The 22139-nt window shown below is 45.7% G+C and overlaps 1 protein-coding gene across 1 annotated transcript in view; it reads left to right on the plus strand.

Moving 5' to 3' along the window:
* The window catches only part of SACS (sacsin molecular chaperone), a 40226-nt gene extending 22532 nt beyond the window's left edge, over window positions 1-17694 (plus strand). The window contains exons 9-10 of the mRNA XM_037057635.1: window positions 1354-1380; window positions 4789-17694. Coding sequence (XP_036913530.1) covers window positions 1354-1380; window positions 4789-16346 — 11585 coding nt within the window. The 3' untranslated portion in view covers window positions 16347-17694. The remainder of the gene's footprint in view (window positions 1-1353; window positions 1381-4788) is intronic.
* Window positions 17695-22139: the final 4445 nt, after the last annotated feature.

The raw sequence follows: 22139 nt of genomic DNA on the forward strand, positions 1-22139 counted from the left end.
CGGGTTCAGGAAGGCCATCCCCCACCCCGACCCCACCTTGTCCTTGTTTGGGCGACCTTCCTGCCTCGCCGGTTAATGAAGCACAGCACCACCAGACTTATCTTTGTAAAATATTATTTTCCCACTTTCCGTCTGAAAATCTTCCAAAGGCTCCCCCTTTTCCTTGGAACAAAGGCCAAAATCCTCAACAGCCCCCGGAGGCTCTGCATCACTTGGCTTGTTTTCCAGGTGTTGCAGAGACGCCTGGGCAGGGCCTGCAGGTGCCCACGTGTGAGGCATGGCTGTGGGGCTCTTACCAACAGGCCCTCCCTTGGGCCCTTTATCGTCTCCCTGCCCTTCCTCAGGCTTGGAAGGCGGCAGGCTCTTCCCCCAGCCCCTGGCGAGGTACATGGGGCTGCCCTGCCATCCCCTCCACCTCGCTGCCCACACCCACCTGTTGCACAGCCCATGTGTGCTGCTGACACAGCGCTGAGCTCCCTGTACACGCACGCTCTTGCACCTGTGTACTCCTTCACCAGGGTCCGTCTATACCTGCCTCTTCATGAGACGGTCAGGCAGAGTCGGGGGCCACCTCTGTTTAGGTCACATCTCTCTAGCACTTGGTCAGTATTGAATGGCTGACAAAATGCGTCTGAAGTGACTGAAAGGGTGTTAAGATGAGGGTGGAAATTCCCTTGGTGAGGCCCGTGGTCTCCGTGCGCGCTGGCAGGTGTAGTCAGAGGCTCTGGGACACACAGGTGTCTCACTGAGCTGTAGGGAGCTGGGCTCGATCGCAGCTGTAGGCAGAGGACGGGGCAGACGTCCATGGAGCGACCCTTTGACGAGTGTGATGTTGGTGGTCACCAGAGGTGCACGACACGCTCTCCCTTTCTTTACTGTAAAGCCGGAGACGAAGGAGTCATTGTAGGTTTTCTTCATGGAGATGGTCTGAACCCTTTAAAGTCGAGCATCTGCCTTTCCTTATTTCCTGCCTAGAGTGTTGCAATGTCTGGACGCGGAAGCCTGACCAAGAGCCCGCTGGGCGATTGTGGGACGGCTTTGTTTCTGCTGTTGGGGTGTGACTCTCACACCCGAACTACTTGTACCTGCCCTCTTCGCTCTCTTTCTGATCCGAAATGCCCCGCCTTTTATGTGGTTTGGCTTTAGTTTGTACAGTGCCTCTTTAAATTTTAAATGTATAATCTGCTATGTTTGGAGTTTTGTTTATAGCTTTTGTTTTACATAATGATGCAATGAGACAAACAGTGTTAAATAAAACAGTGTTACTTTAAGATACAGAATAATTTCTGTAGCTGTTGTGTGAAACTTGTGAGAATTCTGTCTTTTCTAAGAAGAGATTTCATTTTATTCTAGCACAGCAGCTTCTCTGGGGATACTCAGGTACGTGCCTGACGAACGTGTTCATGTGTGGCCTGATGTCTTCATTCGTGTGGTTTTTTGAGTCCTGTTTTTCATTCACCTGAGTAGCTAGAAATTGTGTCGACAGTTTTTTCTAGTGGGAATAGCTATTAAAGGAGAGAGGACACCCTACTGACGCAGGTGCGTAGGCGAGTGCTGCACGCACCACAGTGAAGCCACACTGACCGGCTTGGGGACACGTTTCTGAGAACACTTAGTCCCGAGGAAAGAATCCGGGGGACCTGCATTTCAGGCTGTGGCCTTTCATGGGGCCGTGCAGGAGTGAACACACCCCTGCTGCATGGCCCCCGTGACTACGAGGTTCTCAGTGAGAGGGTGGAGGGTGGGTGGGCAGTCGGTTCTGGGGGTGCATGGGGGAGAAGACCCATGGCTCGCTGTGCTGCCGCGGGGATGGCAGGGGACCAGGACAGCGGCCAGCCAGCCCCGTTCTCTCAGTGCCTCGCAGGTCCTTCTGTTGGCCTTTTTAAACTGCAAAGTGTTTGACTCGACTTGTATTACTTTCCCTTAGGGAAAATTAGAGGGGACGAGGTTTGCTTTACAGAGAATTTTGGTAAATGATACTTTTGGAGTCTATCTATCTTGTGAAGCAGGCTACACCTGTGTTAAAGGTAGTTGAAGAAGCAAGGGCCTGTTGCACTGATAATCCATGTAAACAGCCATTTGTTTTCTAGCTTGTATTCCAAGTGGCTTAGCATTGTTACAGTCTATTATTGTAACATGTCTTACCCCTCAATTAATATACCTTCTGTCAAGGTTCAGTCAAAGAGGAAACAGATCCTCCTGGACGTGAGCTCCCCAGGTCCCGCCCCAGGGGCTCTGGTTGTGGGCACCGTCCCCCAGGCGTAGCTGCGTCTCCTATTCACGTTCGGGGTGGAAACAGGGAAGGCGCAGCCCGTGCTGATGGACTGAGGAGATTTGGTCCCTGGTCCTGGTTTTGAGCCACCTGGGAGGCCCCGTCCACATTAGAGTGGACGTTCGCGCTGGGCCCACAGCGGACTGCCAGGTGGCATCTTGGTGGGCAGGCAGGCTTTGCTGTCCTTCCTTGGTCTGGCCTTTTTCTTTTCCTTTTTTCCTTTTTGTTTCTTTGGAGGTGTGACTGACTTCCTGTTCACTGTTTAATTGGACCTTCACTTTCACATGTATGTATTTACAAAGAGATTTGGCTCCCTGCTCACAGCGGTTGGGACTCATCAGCTACAAAAGCTGCTGTTGCCACTTTCTGTAGGAGAAAAGTGTAAAAACCGCTGCTGGACTCACAGCCTCAGGTCATCAGTCTGGTCAGCTGTAGTCAGCTCCCAGGTGACAAGCGAGGGGGCGAGTTTTTGGTTAAGTCAATTTTGAAGTAGACTATGATACTTCATTTCCGTCCACGCTGAAAACCCTTCTCCAAGTTAGTGCTGAGCACACACATGCAAATAAATGTGCACAATAAAGAACAGTGCAGCCTTTTGGTGGTCACTCAGAATTGACGTTATTTTGAACTCATCTGCAGAAAAGCTGAAAATACTCAGAATCTGAGTTATTTCTAAAGTAACTAGTCATTTAATAATCACTTAGAAAAAAGCTTTCTGTCCCTGGGAACACTTTCAGTACAGTTACCTACTTTTGACAGTGCTGATCATTCAAAGGCTAGGCCACAAAAACACGAGTCATTTATCACGATGCTATAAATTATTTTGCTGGTGCTGTTAGAGGAGATTTACAATTTGAGTGACTTTCTAAACCAGGACATTAAGGCGTTTTTCTGTGTTAACGTTCATAATTGAGGGTTAAAAGCTCTATCAGGGCCTAACTACAAAATAACAGGAAGAGCGAGGACATCAGACCGCGCTGACGTGGGCACATAGAACTGTGTGCTTCCGTGTTTGCCCTCCCCTTTAGTTCCATCACAGCTGCGGTCGAGCATGGCCTGTGCGTCATCTGCATGTGTGTGTGTGTGTGTGTGTGTGTGTGGTTGGCATTTTTCATACATTCATATTGGGTAATTTTCCTGAAGGTAGGTATGTGTTTTATAAATTGCCAAGTTTCACGCAAGGATATTGGATAGGATTACTTACAAAAATGCATGTTGTATGACGATTATTAACATGGAACCTATTGTGCTGCATATTTAGTTTTTTGTTTTCTAAATGTTATGAACTTTAATTTCTAACTTGTATCTTTGGCATTGTCTCTTTGTGTTTCTTTTTTCTTTTTTTAGATTTTATTTATTTATCTTTAGAGGGGAAGGGAAGGAGAGAGGGAGAGAAACAGCAATGTATGGTTGCCTTTCGTGTGTCCCCTGCTGGGAACTGGCCTGCAACCCATCTTTGTGTTTCTTATTATCTAGGTACTCGGTTATTGTAAATTGAGTATGCATTTGTTTACAACGTTGTTGTTAAAAATTAATCACAAACACATATCTCGGTGGGACCCATGGACTGAGCAGCCCGTGCCACTTGAGCTCCTGACAAAACCTTGTGATTCCTCAGACGTTTCCACTGGATTTACCGACTTGAGTCACACGATGTGGAAACTGGGAATATTCAGAATTTGGGGGTTGAGAGCTTCTGAACACGGCAGACAGGTGCTCGTGCTTAAACCTGTGTGGCAGTGATTTTCAAATGTCTTGTTACGACACGAGAGATGGCTTCGGGACAAAGGTGAAGTCGCCTCCTGACGTGTAGGGTGACGACCGAAGGGAGCTCTTCCTTGCTCAAAGTGTAATGATACGTAGAAACTTCAAGGGGTTTGAGCCGTGCCCTCTTTTATACGTTTTTTCCAAATCCGTCCTAGGAGAGTCTAGAAACTGTAGCTATGCAGGGAGAACATTGGTGCCAGTGCCCCACAGCCCTGCGTTTGGGGTGCTTTCTGCCTCCCTGTACGGGCAGATGTGTTAGCGGCGGGAAGGAAGCCCCGCGAGCCTCCTCGGGTCTCAGCCTCAGGCAGGGTCGTCTCAGCCCCCGGGCCGGGGGCTCTGCGCCTGCGCCCTGACTCCGGGCCCTTCCTGGTGTCGGTGCAGCCGCGCGTCCCCTGCAGGCCCGAGGAGGAGGCAGCCGTGCTGGGCCTGCCCAGAAGTCACTCACCCTAATGAAGTGGCGCTCACTTAAACTCCATCTGCTCTTCTTGGAACTTTTATTTGTGAACAAATAACCACTAACAGTTCTTTTCCATGTCGATTCCATTTGTGGAACATCATAAGATAATTTTTAAAGCACACACAAGTGCACTTTATATATTTATTTAAAATCAGCACTTTCCAGAGAAAATTCTATCTCCCGTTGGTTATTACAAATACGGATCTATGGGTAGACTCTTGGATCTGCAGAAATAGGAAGCTGAGCACCTTGTGGCAGCATTGTGTGTCTAACGCGTGTCTCTGGTTCGCAGGGAGGCCGTGCACCCAGCTGCAGCTCCTGAACCCCGAGCGGTTTGCGCGGCTCATCAAGGAAGTGATGGGCGCCATCTGGCCTGGCAGAGAGCTGGTCGTTCAGTGGTATCCGTCTGACGAAGACAAAAATCACCCCTCCGTTTCATGGCTCAAAATGGTTTGGAAGAATCTCTACATACATTTTTCAGAGGACCTGACGTTGTTTGACGAGATGCCACTTGTCCCCAGGACAGCACTGGAGGAAGGGCAGACGTGTGTGGAGCTCATCAGACTCAGGGTCCCGTCATCGGTCATTTTAGAGGATGAGTCTGAAGCGCGGCTTCCAGAGTTTTTAGCTGACATTGTCCAGAAACTTGGAGGGATCGTCCTTAAAAAGTTAGATGCCTGCATACAGCATCCACTTATTAAAAAATACGTTCACTCGCCATTGCCAGCTGCCGTGTTGCAGATGATGGAGAAGATGCCGCTGCAGAAACTGTGTAACCAGGTGGCCTCGCTGCATCCAACACACAAAGACGCCCTGAGGAGGTTCTTAGCCGGTTTAACTGAGAGCAGCGAAAAGGACAAAAGGGTAATTCAGGAATTGCCGATATTCAAACGAATTGACCACTCCTCTGGCCAGGGAGTTTCCTCGTACACAAAACTGAAAGGTTGTAAAGTCTTGCACCGGACCGCCAAACTTCCACCAAACCTGCGGCTCTCGGTTTCAGTGATAGACAGTGCTGATGAAGCTACTGTTCGCCTGGCAGAGATGTTGAAAATAGAGAAGTTAAAGACCACCGGCTGCTTAAAGATTGTTTTAAAAGATATGCAGAGTGCATTTTACTCACATGAAGAAGTAACACACCTTATGTTGTGGATCCTTGAGAATCTGTCCTCTCTTAAAAATGAGAACCCAAACGTGCTCGATTGGTTAAAGCCGTTAAAGTTCATTCAGATTTCCCCGGAACGGGTGGTGCCAGCCAGTGAGCTCTTTGACCCTGATGCAGCAGTCCTGAAGGACCTCTTCTGTAATGAAGAGGAAACTTGCTTCCCACCGTCAGCTTTTACCTCACCCGATGTCCTTCACTCTTTGAGACAGATTGGTTTAAAAAATGAAGCCAGTCTCACAGAGAAAGATGTTGTGCAGGTGGCAAAAAAAATTGAGGCTTTACAGGTCAGTGCTTGTCTGAATCAGGAAGTTCTCACCAAGAAAGCCAGAACACTCCTGCAGGTTTTAAATAAGAACCCCACGCTGCTGCAGTCGTCGGAAGGGAGGATGGTGCTGAAGAAGATAAAATGGGTTCCCGCTTGCAAGGAGCGGCCCCTGAACTACCCGGGCTCGCTGGCCTGGCGGGGGGATCTGTGCAGGCTGTGCGCCCCACCAGAGATGTGTGACGCGGCCCACGCGGTTCTTGTTGGCGCGGCGCTGCCCCTTGTGGAGAGTGTCCATGTGGACTTGGCAGGTGCTCTAGACGTCTGCACACAGCCCAGCATCAGTGCCGTCCTAAAACACTTCAAGATCGTGGTTGACTGGTATACTTCGAAAACGTTCAGCGACGAAGACTACTACCAATTCCAGCACATTTTGCTCGAAATCTATGGCTTCATGCACGACCATTTAAATGAAGGGAAAGATGCTTTCAGAGCCTTAAAATTTCCATGGGTTTGGACTGGCAAAAAATTTTGTCCCCTCACCCAAGCTGTGATAAAACCGTTCCATGACCTTGACCTTCAGCCTTATTTGTACAGTGTGCCTAAAACCATGGCAAAATTCCACCAGCTGTTTAAGGTCTGTGGTTCAATAGAGGAGCTGACGTCGGACCACATTTCCATGGTCATCCAGGAGGTGTATCTGAAAAGTGGTCAGGACCTCAGCGACCAAGAAAGCAGGCAAAACCTCCAGCTGATGCTGAGCATCGTCAGGTGGCTGTACAGCCATCAGATCCCCGCCAGCCCCAACACGCCCGTTCCCATACATCATGGCCGAAAGCCTTCTAAACTCATCATGAAGCCCATTCACGAGTGCTGCTACTGTGACATCAAAGTCGATGACCTGAATGACTTACTGGAAGATTCGGTGGAACCAATCATTCTGGTGCACGAGGACATACCCATGAAAACCGCGGAGTGGCTGAAAGTCCCCTGCCTCAGCACCAGGCTGATCAACCCTGAGAACATGGGGTTCGAGCAGTCAGGACAGAGGGAACCACTTACTGTAAGAATTAAAAACATCCTGGAAGAATATCCTTCAGTGTCAGATATTTTCAAAGAACTACTTCAAAATGCTGATGATGCAAAGGCAACAGAATGCAGTTTCCTGATTGACATGAGAAGAAATATGGACATCAGAGAGAACCTCCTGGACCCAGGCATGGCGGCGTGTCATGGGCCTGCTTTGTGGTCGTTCAATAATTCTGAGTTCTCAGATTCCGACTTTGTGAACATAACTAGGTTGGGAGAGTCTTTAAAAAGAGGAGAAGTTGACAAAGTTGGGAAGTTTGGTCTTGGATTTAACTCCGTGTACCACATCACTGACATTCCCATCATTATGAGTCGAGAATTCATGATCATGTTCGATCCAAACATAAACCATATCAGTAAACACATTAAAGACAGATCTAACCCTGGGATCAAAATCAATTGGAGTAAACAACAGAAGAGACTTAGGAAATTTCCTAATCAGTTCAAACCATTTATAGGCGTGTTTGGCTGTCAGTTACCCTTGACCGTGGAAACACCTTACAGCTACGGTGGAACTCTTTTCCGGCTGTCCTTTAGAACACAGCAGGAAGCAAAAGTGAGCGAAATTAGTAGTACCTGCTACAATACGGCGGATATCTACTCTCTTGTGGATGAATTTAGTCTCTGTGGACACAGGCTTATCCTCTTCACTCAGAATGTAAACTCAATGTATTTAAAGTATTTGAAAATCGAGGAAAGCAATCCCAGCTTAGCACAGGATACAATAATAATTAAGAAAAGACTCTGCTCTTCCAAAGCACTGAATGCACCTGTCTTAAGTGTTTTAAAAGAAGCTGCTGAGCTCATGAAAACTTGCAGCGGCAGCAATAAAAAGCCTCCTCCTGATGCACCCAAGTCGTCTTGCATCCTTCAGATCACAGTCGAAGAATTTCACAACGTGTTCCGAAGGATCGCTGACCTGCAGTCGCCGCTGTTTAGGGGTCCAGATGATGACCCAGCTGCTCTCTTTGAAATGGCCAAGTTGGGCCAATCGAAAAGGCCACCAGATGAGCTGCCCCAGAAGACAGCAGAGTGCACCACGTGGCTTCTGTGCAGCTGCATGGACGCGGGGGAGGCCCTGAGGTTCTCCCTGGGTGAGAGTGGGAGGAGACTAGGCCTGGTGCCCTGTGGGGCCGTGGGAGTTCTGCTCTCTGAAGTCCAGGACCAGAAGTGGGCTGTGAAACCACACACGGGAGAGGTGTTTTGCTACCTGCCTTTACGAATAAAAACAGGGTTGCCGGTTCACATCAATGGGTGCTTTGCTGTCACCTGCAATAGGAAAGAGATCTGGAAGACAGATACGAAGGGACGGTGGAACACCACCTTTATGAGACACGTTGTAGTGAAGGCCTACCTCGAGGCACTCAGTGTCCTGCGGGACTTGGCCATCGGTGGGGAGTTGGTGGATTACACTTACTATGCAGTGTGGCCCGATCCCGATTTGGTTCACGATGACTTTTCTGTGATTTGTCAAGGGTTTTATGAAGATATAGCTCATGGAAAGGGGAAAGAGTTGACCAGAGTCTTCTCTGATGGGTCTACGTGGGTTTCCATGAAGAATGTGAGGTTTCTAGATGACTCTATACTTAAAAGAAGAGACGTTGGTCCAGCAGCCTTCAAGATATTTTTGAAATACCTCAAGAAGACTGGGTCAAAAAACCTCTGTGCTGTCGAGCTCCCTTCTTCGGTAAAACTAGGATTTGAAGAAGCTGGCTGCAAACAGATACTGCTTGAAAATACATTTTCAGAGAAACAGTTTTTCTCAGAAGTGTTTTTCCCAAACATTCAAGAAATTGAAGCAGAACTCCGAGACCCTTTAATGAATTTTGTTCTGAATGAAAAGGTCGATGAATTCTCAGGAATTCTTCGTGTCACCCCATGTATCCCTTGCTCTCTGGAGGGACATCCTTTGGTGTTGCCTTCAAGATTAATTCACCCTGAAGGACGAGTCGCAAAGTTGTTTGATACCAAAGATGGACGCTTTCCTTATGGTTCTGCTCGGGATTATCTGAATCCTATTATTTTGGTTAAACTGGTTCAGTTAGGTATGGCAAAAGATGATATTTTATGGGATGACATGCTAGAGCGTGCAGAGTCGGTGGCCGAAATTAACCAAAGTGACCATGCGGCTGCTTGTCTGAGGAGCAGCATCTTGCTGAGTCTCATTGACGAGAAGCTAAAAATAAGGGATCCCAGAGCAAAGGATTTTGCTGCCAGGTACCAAACAATCCCCTTCCTTCCGTTTCTGACAAAGCCAGCAGGTTTTTCTCTGGGCTGGAAAGGTAACAGTTTTGCGCCTGAAACCATGTTTGCCGCAACGGACCTGTACACAGCTGAGCATCAGGATGTGGTTTGTCTCCTGCAGCCAATTCTAAACGAAAACTCACATTCCTTCAGAGGTTGCGGTTCAGTGCCTCTGGCCGTTAAGGAGTTTTTGGGATTACTGAAGAAGCCAACAGTTGATCTCGTTGTAAACCAATTGAAAGAAGTTGCAAAATCGGTTGATGATGGAATTACATTATACCAGGAGAATATCACCAATGCTTGCTACAAACACCTACATGAAGCAATGATGCAAAATGAAAACACGAAGTTATCAATTGTTGAGAAGTTAAAATCCTTTCATTTCATTCTAGTTGAAAATGTGTATGTTGGCTCCGAAAAGGTTTCTTTTCATTTGAACTTTGAAGCAGCACCGTACCTTTATCAGTTGCCGAATAAATATAAAAATAATTTCCGTGAACTTTTTGAAGGTGTGGGGGTAAGGCAGTCATTTACTGTTGAAGATTTTGCCCTTGTTTTGGAATCCATCGATCAAGAAAGGGGGACAAAGCAAATAACAGAAGAGGGCTTCCAGCTTTGTCGGCGAATAATTAGTGAAGGGATATGGAGTCTTATTAGAGACAAGAAACAAGAATTTTGTGAGAGAAATTATGGCAGAATATTGTTGCCAGATACTAACCTGAAGCTGCTCCCTGCGCAGTCTTTGTGCTACAACGATTGTCCCTGGATAAAGGTGAAGGACAGCTCTGTGAAATACTGTCACGCTGACATACCCAGGGAAGTGGCTGTGAAACTGGGGGCGGTGCCCAAGCGACATAAAGCCTTGGAAAGGTATGCGTCCAACATCTGCTTCACCACTCTGGGCACTGAATTCGGACAGAAGGAGAAACTGACCAGCAGGATTAAGAGCATCCTTAACGCCTATCCTTCAGAAAAGGAAATGTTGAAAGAACTTCTTCAGAATGCCGATGATGCGAAGGCCACAGAAATCTGTTTTGTGTTTGACCCCAGACAGCATCCAGTGGACAGGATATTTGATGATAAGTGGGCGCCCTTGCAGGGGCCGGCCCTGTGTGTGTATAACAACCAGCCTTTTACAGAAGACGATGTCAGAGGGATTCAGAATCTTGGAAAAGGCACCAAGGAAGGAAATCCGTACAAAACGGGACAGTATGGAATAGGATTCAATTCTGTGTACCATATTACAGACTGCCCTTCCTTTATTTCTGGCAACGACATCCTGTGTATTTTCGATCCTCATGCCAGATACGCACCGGGAGCCACATCCATTAGTCCTGGCCGCATGTTTAGAGATTTGGATGCAGATTTCAGGACACAGTTCTCAGATGTTCTGGATCTTTACTTGGGAAACCACTTTAAGCTGGATAACTGCACAATGTTTAGATTTCCTCTTCGTAATGCAGAAATGGCGAAAGTTTCAGAAATTTCTTCAGTTCCGTCATCAGACAGAATGGTCCAGAACCTTTTGGACAAATTGCGGTCAGATGGAGCAGAACTCTTAATGTTTCTTAATCACATGGAGAAAATCTCGATTTGTGAAATAGATAAAACCACTGGGGCTCTGAATGTGCTGTATTCTGTGAAGGGCAAAATCACCGATGGAGACAGACTGAAAAGGAAGCAATTTCACGCATCTGTAGTTGACAGCGTTACTAAAAAGAGACAGCTAAAAGACATCCCAGTCCAACAGATCACCTATACTATGGATACTGAGGACTCTGAAGGAAACCTTACTACCTGGCTAATTTGTAATAGGTCAGGCTTCTCAAGTATGGAGAAAGTATCTAAGAGCGTCATATCAGCTCACAAGAACCAAGATATTACTCTCTTCCCACGCGGTGGAGTAGCTGCCTGCGTCACTCACAACTATAAGAAACCCCACAGGGCCTTCTGTTTCTTACCCCTCTCTCTAGAGACAGGCTTGCCGTTTCACGTGAATGGCCACTTTGCTCTAGATTCAGCCAGAAGAAATCTGTGGCGTGACGACAATGGAGTTGGTGTTCGAAGTGACTGGAATAACAACTTAATGACAGCATTGATAGCCCCTGCATATGTCGAATTACTAATCCAGTTAAAAAAGCGGTATTTCCCTGGTTCTGACCCAACATTATCCGTTTTACAGAACACACCTATTCATGTTGTAAAGGACACTTTGAAGAAGTTTTTGTCATTTTTCCCAGTCAACAGGCTTGATCTACAACCAGATTTATATTGTCTAGTGAAAGCACTTTATAGTTACATTCACGAAGATATGAAACGTCTTTTACCTGTTGTACGGGCTCCAAATATTGATGGCTCTGATTTGCATTCTGCAGTTATAATTACTTGGATTAATATGTCTACTTCAAATAAAACGAGGCCATTTTTTGACAATTTACTGCAGGATGAATTACAAAACCTTAAAAATGCAGATTATAATATCACAACACGGAAAACAGTAGCGGAGAATGTGTATAGACTGAAACACCTGCTTTTGGAAATTGGTTTCAACTTGGTTTACAACTGTGATGAAACCGCCAATCTGTACCACTGCCTCATCGATGCAGATATTCCCGTGAGCTATGTGACTCCCACTGACGTCAGAGCTTTTTTAATGACGTTCTCCTCTCCGGACACCAGTTGCCATATTGGGAAGCTGCCTTGTCGTCTCCAGCAGACCAACCTAAAACTTTTTCATAGTTTAAAGCTTTTGGTTGATTATTGTTTTAAGGATGCAGAGGAGAATGAGATCGAAGTGGAGGGACTTCCCCTTCTCATCACACTGGACAGTGTTTTGCAAACTTTTGATACAAAGCGACCCAAGTTTCTAACAACATACCATGAATTGATTCCATCCCGCAAAGACTTGTTCATGAATACGTTGTATTTGAAATACAGTAATATTTTATTGAGCTGTAAAGTTGCAAAAGTATTTGACATCTCCAGCTTTGCTGATTTGCTGTCCTCTGTATTGCCTCGTGAATATAAGACCAAAAATTGTACAAAGTGGAAAGATAATTTTGCAAGTGAGTCCTGGCTTAAGAATACATGGCATTTTATCAGTGAATCTGCAAATGTGAAAGAAGACCAAGAAGAAACAAAACCAACATTTGATGTTGTTGTTGATACCCTAAAAGACTGGGCGTTGCTTCCAGGAACAAAGTTCACTGTGTCAGCCAATCAGCTTGTCGTTCCTGAAGGGGATGTTCTGCTTCCTCTGAGCCTGATGCACATCGCGGTTTTTCCAAATGCCCAGAGTGATAAAGTGTTTCACGCTCTCATGAAAGCTGGCTGCATCCAGCTTGCTCTGAACAAAATATGTTCCAAAGACAGTGCCTTTGTTCCTCTGTTGTCCTGTCACACCGCAAACATAGAGAGCCCCACGAGTATATTGAGGGCTGTACACTATATGGTTCAAACTTCAACGTTTAGAACTGAAAAATTAGTAGAAAATGACTTTGAAGCACTTTTGATGTATTTCAACTGCAATTTGAGTCACTTGATGTCCCAAGATGACATAAAAATTTTAAAGTCACTTCCATGCTACAAATCCATCAGTGGTCGCTATATGAGCATTGCAAAATTTGGAACATGCTACGTGCTCACAAAGAGTATTCCCTCCGCAGAAGTGGAAAAGTGGACGCAATCATCAGCATCTGCATTCCTTGAAGAGAAGACACACCTAAAAGAACTGTATGGGGTGCTTGGCTGCGTGCCTGTGGATGACCTTGAGGTGTATTTGAAACACCTCTTACCAAAAGTTGAGAATCTCTCTTACGATGCAAAATTAGAGCATTTGATCTATCTGAAGAATAGATTATCCAACACTGAGGAATTGTCAGAGATCAAGGAACAGCTTTTTGAAAAGCTGGAAAGTTTATTGATAATCTATGATGCTAATAATCGATTAAAGCAAGCAAAACATTTCTATGATAGAACTGTGAGAGTTTTTGAAGTTATGCTTCCTGAAAAGTTGTTCGTTCCAAAGGACTTCTTTAAAAAATTAGAACAACTTATAAAACCCAAAAATCAAGTTGCATTTATGACCTCTTGGGTGGAATTCTTAAGAAATATTGGACTAAAATACATACTTTCTCAGCAGCAGTTGTTACAGTTTGCTAAGGAAATCAGTGTGAGAGCTAACACAGAAAACTGGTCTAAAGAAACATTGCAAAATACAGTTGACATCCTTCTCCATCATATATTCCAAGAACGAACAGATTTATTATCTGGAAATTTTTTGAAAGAACTGTCTTTAATACCATTCTTATGTCCTGAGCGGGCCCCTGCTGAATTCATTAGATTTCACCCCCAGTATCAAGAGGTAAATGGGACACTTCCCCTTATAAAGTTCAACGGGGCACAAGTGAACCCCAAATTCAAGCAGTGTGATGTGCTGCAGCTGTTATGGACATCCTGCCCCATTCTTCCAGAGAAAGCCACGCCCTTGAGCATCAAAGAACAGGAAGGTAGTGACCTTGGCCCACAAGAACAGCTTGAACAAGTCTTAAGCATGCTTAATGTTAACCTGGATCCCCCTCTTGATAAGGTCATTAATAACTGCAGAAACATATGCAGCATTACAACTTTGGATGAAGAAATGGTAAAAACCAGAGCAAAGGTCTTGAGGACCTTGTATGAATTTCTCAGTGCAGAAAAAAGGGAATTTCGTTTCCAGCTGCGGGGTGTTGCTTTTGTGATGGTAGAGGATGGTTGGAAACTTCTGAAGCCTGAAGAGGTAGTGATAAATCTAGAATATGAATCTGACTTTAAACCTTACTTGTACAAACTGCCTTTGGAACTTGGCACCTTTCATCAGCTGTTCAAACATTTAGGTACCGAAGATGTCATTTCAACTAAGCAGTATGTTGAAGTGTTGAGCCGCATATTCAAAAGTTCTGAAGGAAAGCAATTAGATCCTAATGAAATGCGTACAGTTAAGAGAGTAGTTTCTGGTTTGTTCAAGAGTCTACAAAATGACTCAGTCAAGGTGAGGAGTGAGCTGGAGAATGTACGTGACCTTGCACTTCACCTTCCAAGCCAAGATGGTAGACTGGTAAAGTCCAGCATCTTAGTGTTTGATGATGCACCGCATTACAAAAGTAGAATCCAGGGGAATATTGGTGTGCAAATGTTGGTTGATCTTAGCCAGTGCTATTTAGGGAAAGACCACGGATTTCATACTAAGTTAATAATGCTTTTTCCTCAAAAACTCAGACCTCGTTTACTGAGCAGTATACTTGAAGAGCAGTTGGATGAGGAGATGCCCAAGGTCTGTCAGTTTGGGGCCTTGTGCTCCCTCCAGGGAAGGCTGCAGCTCCTCCTGTCTTCTGAACAGTTCATTACGGGACTGATTAGAATTATGAAGCATGAAAACGATAATGCTTTCCTGGCCAATGAAGAAAAAGCCATAAGACTTTGCAAAGCCCTAAGAGAGGGCCTGAAAGTGTCCTGTTTTGAAAAGCTCCAGACAACATTAAGAGTTAAAGGCTTTAATCCCATCCCCCACAGTAGAAGTGAAACTTTTGCTTTTCTGAAGAGATTTGGGAATGCTGTTATCCTGCTATACATACAACATTCAGACAGCAAGGACATTAATTTCCTACTAGCATTAGCAATGACGCTTAAATCGGCCACTGACAACTTGATTTCTGACACTTCATACTTAATTGCTATGCTGGGATGCAATGACATTTATAGGATCAGTGAGAAACTCGACAGTTTAGGGGTGAAATATGACTCCTCGGAACCGTCAAAGCTTGAACTTCCAATGCCTGGCACTCCAATACCCGCTGAAATTCATTACACCCTGCTTATGGATCCGATGAATGTCTTCTACCCGGGAGAATACGTGGGGTACCTGGTTGATGCCGAAGGGGGTGACATCTACGGGTCATACCAGCCAACGTACACGTATGCAATCATTGTACAAGAAGTTGAAAGAGAGGATGCCGACAGCTCTAGTTTTCTAGGGAAGATCTATCAGATTGATATTGGGTACAGTGAATATAAAATAGTGAGCTCTCTCGATCTTTATAAGTTTTCAAGGCCTGAGGAAAGCTCTCAAAGCCGAGACAGCGCCCCTTCTACACCAACCAGCCCCACGGAGTTCCTCGTCCCTGGCGTACGAAGCGTCCCTCCTCTCTTCTCTGGCAAAGAGGGCCACAAGACCTCCTCTTCCAAACACCACCCCTCAAAGAAGCTCAAGGTGAGTTCTTTACCAGAAATTTTAAAAGAAGTGACGGCAGTGGTGGAGCAAGCTTGGAAGCTTCCAGAATCTGAAAGGAAGAAGATTATTAGACGGTTATATTTGAAGTGGCACCCTGACAAAAATCCAGAGAACCATGACATGGCCAATGAGGTTTTTAAACATTTGCAGAATGAAATTAACAGATTAGAGAAACAGGCTTTTCTGGATCAAACTGCAGACAGAAGCTCGAGGCGGACGTTTTCCACCTCGGCCTCCCGGTTTCAGTCAGAGAAATACTCATTTCAGAGGTTTTATACTTCATGGAATCAAGAAGCGACAAGCCATAAATCTGAACGGCAACAGCAAAATAAAGACAAATGCCCGCCTTCGGCCGGACAGACTTACTCCCAGCGGTTCTTCGTTCCCCCTACTTTCAAGTCCGTCGGTAACCCGGTCGAAGCGCGGAGGTGGTTAAGACAAGCCAGAGCGAATTTCTCCGCTGCCAGGAATGACCTTCATAAAAATGCCAATGAATGGGTGTGCTTCAAATGCTATCTTTCCACCAAGTTGGCCTTGATCGCTGCTGACTATGCTGTGAGGGGCAAGTCTGATAAGGACGTGAAGCCAACTGCACTTGCCCAGAAAATAGAGGAATATAGTCAGCAACTCGAAGGACTGACCAATGACGTCCACACTTTGGAAGCATACGGGGTGGACAGTTTAAAAACAAGATACCCCGATTTGCTCCCTTTCCCACAGATTCCCAATGACAGGTTCACTTCTGAGGTTGCCATGAGGGTGATGGAGTGTACTGCCTGTATCATAATAAAACTTGAAAATTTTATACAACAAAAAGTGTGAAAGTGTTTGAAGAGAAACAGTAGACCTAAGGCCTGAATGGGTCAGAGCACAAACAGGAACTGCTGCCCTCCCTCCGGCTCCATCGCTGTGTCTCAGGAACTCGGAGCACAGAGCAGGCTGCTTGGGACGGGTTTCGGAGTTGCTGTGAATTTGAGTGTCCGCAGAAGACCTTGGCTGGTTCCAAAAGGAAACTGTTTTGAAAGCAGGGGCGGACTGCAGAATCCCCAGCTGTGCTTGAGTGGCCAGGACAGCATAGTGTTGGATTGCACTTGGTCGCCACGGCTTGGCTGTTCGTTAGAGGGGTTCTGCTCGTGTCAGCGGTTGGGATGGAGTTAATTTTGTGTTCTTAACGTGGTCTTTTCGAAGGAGCTGACAAACACTGGAATACCATTGGTTTAAACAAATAAGGGGAATTAAGTCCTAGAATTTTATCGTTTCTTTATGTCCTCTTGGACATATGCTGTTTTCTTATCAGCTGGATCTGATTATGAATTTGTTGCAATTTTACATCTTAAATCCTCAGTCCATTTAGAGCGTGGTACCGTATTTTATTCCTGAATGTTACTTGATTAGGAGCAGTCGGGTAGTGCTCATTAGGGTGCGCTGGGTGCACTTTGCATCTTTACGTTAAATGTTTTTCACACTTTATGTTTACAGGCTGCCTCTTTCAGGAAAGATAGCGTATGGGGAACTAACAATTGTGGCAGTTCTTACCGCCAGGTGTCCATATTGCTTCTGGAAACTGCGCACCAAAACAACATTTATCAGCTGTTAGAACATTTGCCTCATGTTTGTTTGTATGTGCTTTCCACGGATGTCCTAATTTATATAGTGTAGCTGAACAGGATGCGGTCTTTCGTTGTCTAAAGGTGCTGCAGTTAAAAAAAAATCCTTGTCTTTCAAGATGGCACTTAGTGGAGCCTTGAAAAACTGTAAAATCATTGTGACAAAATCCAGTAGTTTGTAAGAGAGGAATTATCAGTTTGTGTCTTCCCCATGAACGATTCAGAACTGACCGTTCGTTCCCATTGTGTTGGAGTGTCTCTTCACAGGTGCTCAACACACTTCTCGTGCAGAATGTAAAAGGGTAATGATAAGTAGTTCACACACGTGTGCTGGCTGTAAATGATGCTAAAAATATTATATTTTTAATTGCATAGAAATATAATATTTTATGCAATTAAGGGCTTATGGAACATTACAACTTTTTTACTTGTATTGGTAATAAGGAATGTTTGCACCACCGTGATTCTCTTGCTTCTGAATGTGGAGCCATGTAATTATTTCTGCTGTTATATTAAGTGCCATAATTTTAATAAAGTGAAATGTACATATGAAACCATTGCAACTGGTGTTTTCTGAGAAATAGTTCATTGACAATCAAACTTAATGTCTTCCTATATTAAAATTTTTTTTAAGATTTTATTTATCTTTAGAGGGGAAGAAAAGGAGAGGGAGAGAAATATCAATGTATGGTTGCCTCTTGTGGGTACCTTGCTGGGAACTGGCCTGCAACCCAGACATGTGCCCTGACTGGGAATCAAACTGTGATCTTTTGGTTCACAGGCCTGCGCTGAATCCACTGAGCTACACCAGCCAGGGCTCCTATATTAAGTTTTGATATGTGTGTACATGTGGATTTATTGGAAATATGGAATTTTCCCACATTTTTTATACTGGAATTTTAGTAGATTTCTCTTTTATGATTGAATATAAAGTACTAGGTTTATTAGGTGCTTATTGATGAAGGAATTTATCTGATTGTACCTTTTTAGGGAATAAGCACACCTGATACATAGTGTGTACAGGGTAAGGCAAAAGTGGGCGCAGTTGTGAGTAAATCACACACACAGTTTCTTCTTGTGCCCTTATGATGTATTGTATCCTTCTCCATGTGAACAACTGGAAACCCGTGTTTGCCCCACCCTGTGTGTGTGTGCGTTTGGAAGTGGATGCAGTAAATATGGCTCCCCTACAGGCAGAGGCTGACTTGCTGTTTTCTGTGCCTCAGGACAAGGCTTCATGTTTGGGGGCTAGTTCACACCTGAGCCCTAACGGGTAGGAAATCATCTTCCCATCGGAGGCGGAGGTCTTCGGAGGTAGGCAAGCAGCGCGAGTTCTGTGTCCTGGGGCAGCCCAGACTCTGGGTCTGCAGCTTCCTGGGCCTTTGTAAAGAAGTGCTTGGTACTTTGGAGCTCGGTTGGGGCACTTGGAGGATATGTTACCGCTCTGGGTTTTTAAAACTGACACAGGAAACCTTGTCTGGCCTTTGTGATACCTGACCCCGTCAGAGTCCCGGTGGCTTTTTAAAAAGACTTTCTTTTTTAAAAAGTTACAGGTTCACAGTCCCTGGTATGAAACCCTGGCGTTCAGATGTACTTCAGATTTGGATTTTAGAAAGTAAGCATTCCCATCAAGCTGCTATTTTTGCAGGAAAGCCTGTGAATATTCGCACCAAGTTGAATAGAGACCTGGTGAGCAGCCTCAAATAAATGTAGGTCATGTTTTGCAGCCAACATATTCAGAAGGTTTTCATATTGGGGAGCTTTTTAGGTTTTAAATTCAGTGTAAAGAATTTTGTACCTGAACTAATTATTTTATGCTGTTTCTTTCTTTTGCCCTGTTTGGCTTTTCGTATTGAAAGGAAGATGGAAACTGTCAGCCAGGGTGCAGAGCGCTGCTTGGGAGGAACGCACATTCCACTCGGGAGTGGGTGCCCGCGCTCAGGAGCAGGCTCTGAGAGCCCGAGAATGGTGTTGGTAAACTGTTCCAATCGGGTTTAATAAAATAAAGTTGCTACCAGGTCTGATTTGGGGATAGGTGGGGCTTTTTCTATTTGCGCAAGTCGACATTTTCTGTACTTTGATGTTTTGTAGATGTGAGAAGAGTAAACTCGGTAGTGTGCTGGTAGAAAACAGGAATTAGAAAAGATTCCTGTTTCATTAATGACGGTTCCAGCAGAGCGAGCCGGAGGGAGAGCCTGTAGATGCAGTAGACACAGCTCCGTGAAGAGATGTACTCGTATTTCCAGGGACCGACTCGTGCCTGTGGGGACCGCCAGATTTTCCGTTCCTAGGCCAGGCCTGCACCGCTGGCTGGAGATGCCCGGGCAGGAGCTGAAGCTGCAGTCTGCATGCAGGTGGGATTTCCTAGACCTTTGGCTTCTAAGTTCCTCCCCCCTCCCAATGATCTTATTTTCACCCCGGTGGCCCACAGCAGCACTTCTGAGCGCCCTGCCAGGGTGCGCCTCTGGGCTTGGAGGTCCCTGCATCCCACATCACTGTCTACCCACGGCCGTGAGACTTGTGTGCGCGCAGTGGGGACTTGGTACTGCACACTGAAGCCGAAATGGGAGAGGTTTTATTTTAAACTGAGAGTGATGTGTCTCTCTCGACAAGTGGCTTGGGGAGTGTCCTTGTTTGAACTCTGAATACAAAGCCAGCCCTCGAAGAAGACAAAACCGAAGTCACACTGTCTGTTCCCTGAAAAAATTGTGTTTTACTTACTGGTGCCCTTAGATCTCCTGGTTCCACCTGCTTCTTAGTACTTGATCCAACGTTTATGTGGTTTGCACACAGCAGTCAAGTTGAGGTGGAATTTGAAACACCCAGTGGGAAGGGGCGCTCTAAATCAGGAAAGGAAACGAGGGCAGGCACTACTTTGTAGCCTTGGCAGGGGTGGGGGGAGCAGGGCTCTGCCCTTTCGGAAGACTGACTCCCACGGGTTCACACCACTCCCCGGAGGGTCCACAGCTGAGCCACTGGGTGAGTGGACAGGGAGGGCCTGGATGGGCAGGGGGTGGGAGGGAGGTGAGGGAGTGGGGGGTCGCCCCCTCCTGGTTTGAACTTGGCTGCCTTGGGAGCAGGGGCGCTGCCCTGCCCACCCTGCCCTGCATAGTGAGCCCCGGGTTCTGCCTGGGTCAGGAGCATGCATGCGGTACTCAGCCGTTCAGTCTTAGAAAGTCTATTTTGCTGTGACTCAGACTTCTTTAGTAGTCAGGCTAATATTTTGATTTTTTTTTCTTATGTCTACTCAGTTGGTTTGGAAATGGGGGAAAAAGTAAGGATTTTGAGCAAAATGTCAACACTTGCTGGTCTTATTATTACTTCGTCTTAGGGGTGTCGGTTTATCTACCTCGTTAGTGTGTATGCGTAATCATGACCTTAGACCTTTGATAATAATTTAAATGACATTGTATAATGCATTTGAGAAGGCAGACTTGTGGACTACATTTGAGAATACAGCTTATCTAAAAGTTTTCATTGTAACCAGGGAGAAATTTCTTATGTCTCTCTGGAGAATGTAGATACCCTCAGCAATTTCTTTCATGACAATGCCATAAAGCAAAGGGGCCAAAAAAAATCTCATTTATATCTTTTATTTAAAAGGTTCTATTCTTCGTACTTTCTCCTTCATATTTCTTCTTGACCTCTCTTTATCATTTAAGCACCATTTTTTAACCCTCACTTGAGGACATTTTTTTCATTGCTTTTAGACAGAGAGGGAGGAAGGGGGAGAGAGAGAAACATCAGCTGATTGCCTTCTCGCTCCCATCCCGACCAGGAAGTGAACATGCACCCCGCACATGTGCCCTGAGCAGGAATCGAACCCACGACCTTTCAGTCCATGGGACGACATTCCAAGCAGCTCAGCCACCCTGGCTAAGCACCGTTTTTTTTTTTTCTAATGCGAACTGTGAGAACCAAGCTAATGTGTGAATGTTCCACGGTGATCCCGCGCTATGTCAGCTGGGCTTCAGGTTCTTTCTTTTGCACAAACATGGAACCACACAGTGAATACGATCCAAAAAATGGCAACACTAGGTACTATGGCAATAGGAACGTCATAGAAAGTAGACATTAATTTAAATCAAGACTTAAACAGAAATGAATAAACAATTTATAATTTAACAGAACCCACCCCCTGTGAAACTTTGGAAAAGCAGATTGGAGTTGAATTTGCTCTTAACTGCTTAGGAAGCTCCGTGGTTTTATTTTGCAATTTCAAGTCTTCACACACACTTGCGATTTAAAGTCAGATTGTTACAAGTGGGTTACCCATTGCTCAGCGAACACCACCCTGCAAAACAGCATTGGGAATGAGCTCACTTTTCTATTTCCAGTTTTGAGACTAGAAGATGAATTGGAACTTGGGATTATAGTTGCACGTCCCGTAACTGGAAAGCTGCCATGCTGTTGATGCCCCACACCTTGTACTGCTGGGGGAGTCTAGCCACGACAGCTGGTCAAACGCAAAACAAACCCAAACCCACCAGGCCTCCGGAGGAAGGGCGTGTGGAAGACGAGAAGCTACACGTGGCCAACTGGTTTTCATAGGTGATGCAGCAACTCACACAGCCAGTCGGCACTAAATATATTTTCAGAGGGTCCGATTCCATGAAGTCACACCCAGTCGTGTACCTGTTGTGCAGAGGTAAGTCCACGGGACTGGCAGCCACGAGCCCCACCACCTGGCTGTTGGACCTCCACCAGCGACAAAGGCCATTAGGACTTTGGTTTCTTCGCTGAAGGAGTGTCATCCCATCTGCATAGTTACCCTGTTGACGGGGGTCTGCGATGGAATGAAACGACATACCCAAGTCTCCCCAAGGGACAGCAGCGGTTCAGGTGCAGGGTCACCATTTAATTTCCAGTAGAAACTGCGTGGCCCTGTGACTTGCTCTGCCTGAACCATTCTTTTCCATCACTGGTAACTTGGGCGAAAAATCGTACCTCCCTCAAAGAGTTGTGAGGCTTAAAGAAAGTAAGACACTCAAACTGTGAAGTTGGTGAC

The sequence above is a fragment of the Sturnira hondurensis genome, unplaced genomic scaffold, assembly GCF_014824575.4.
Source record: "Sturnira hondurensis isolate 20B ecotype Veracruz unplaced genomic scaffold, ASM1482457v3 Scaffold0009719, whole genome shotgun sequence".
Lineage (NCBI taxonomy): Eukaryota > Metazoa > Chordata > Mammalia > Chiroptera > Phyllostomidae > Sturnira > Sturnira hondurensis.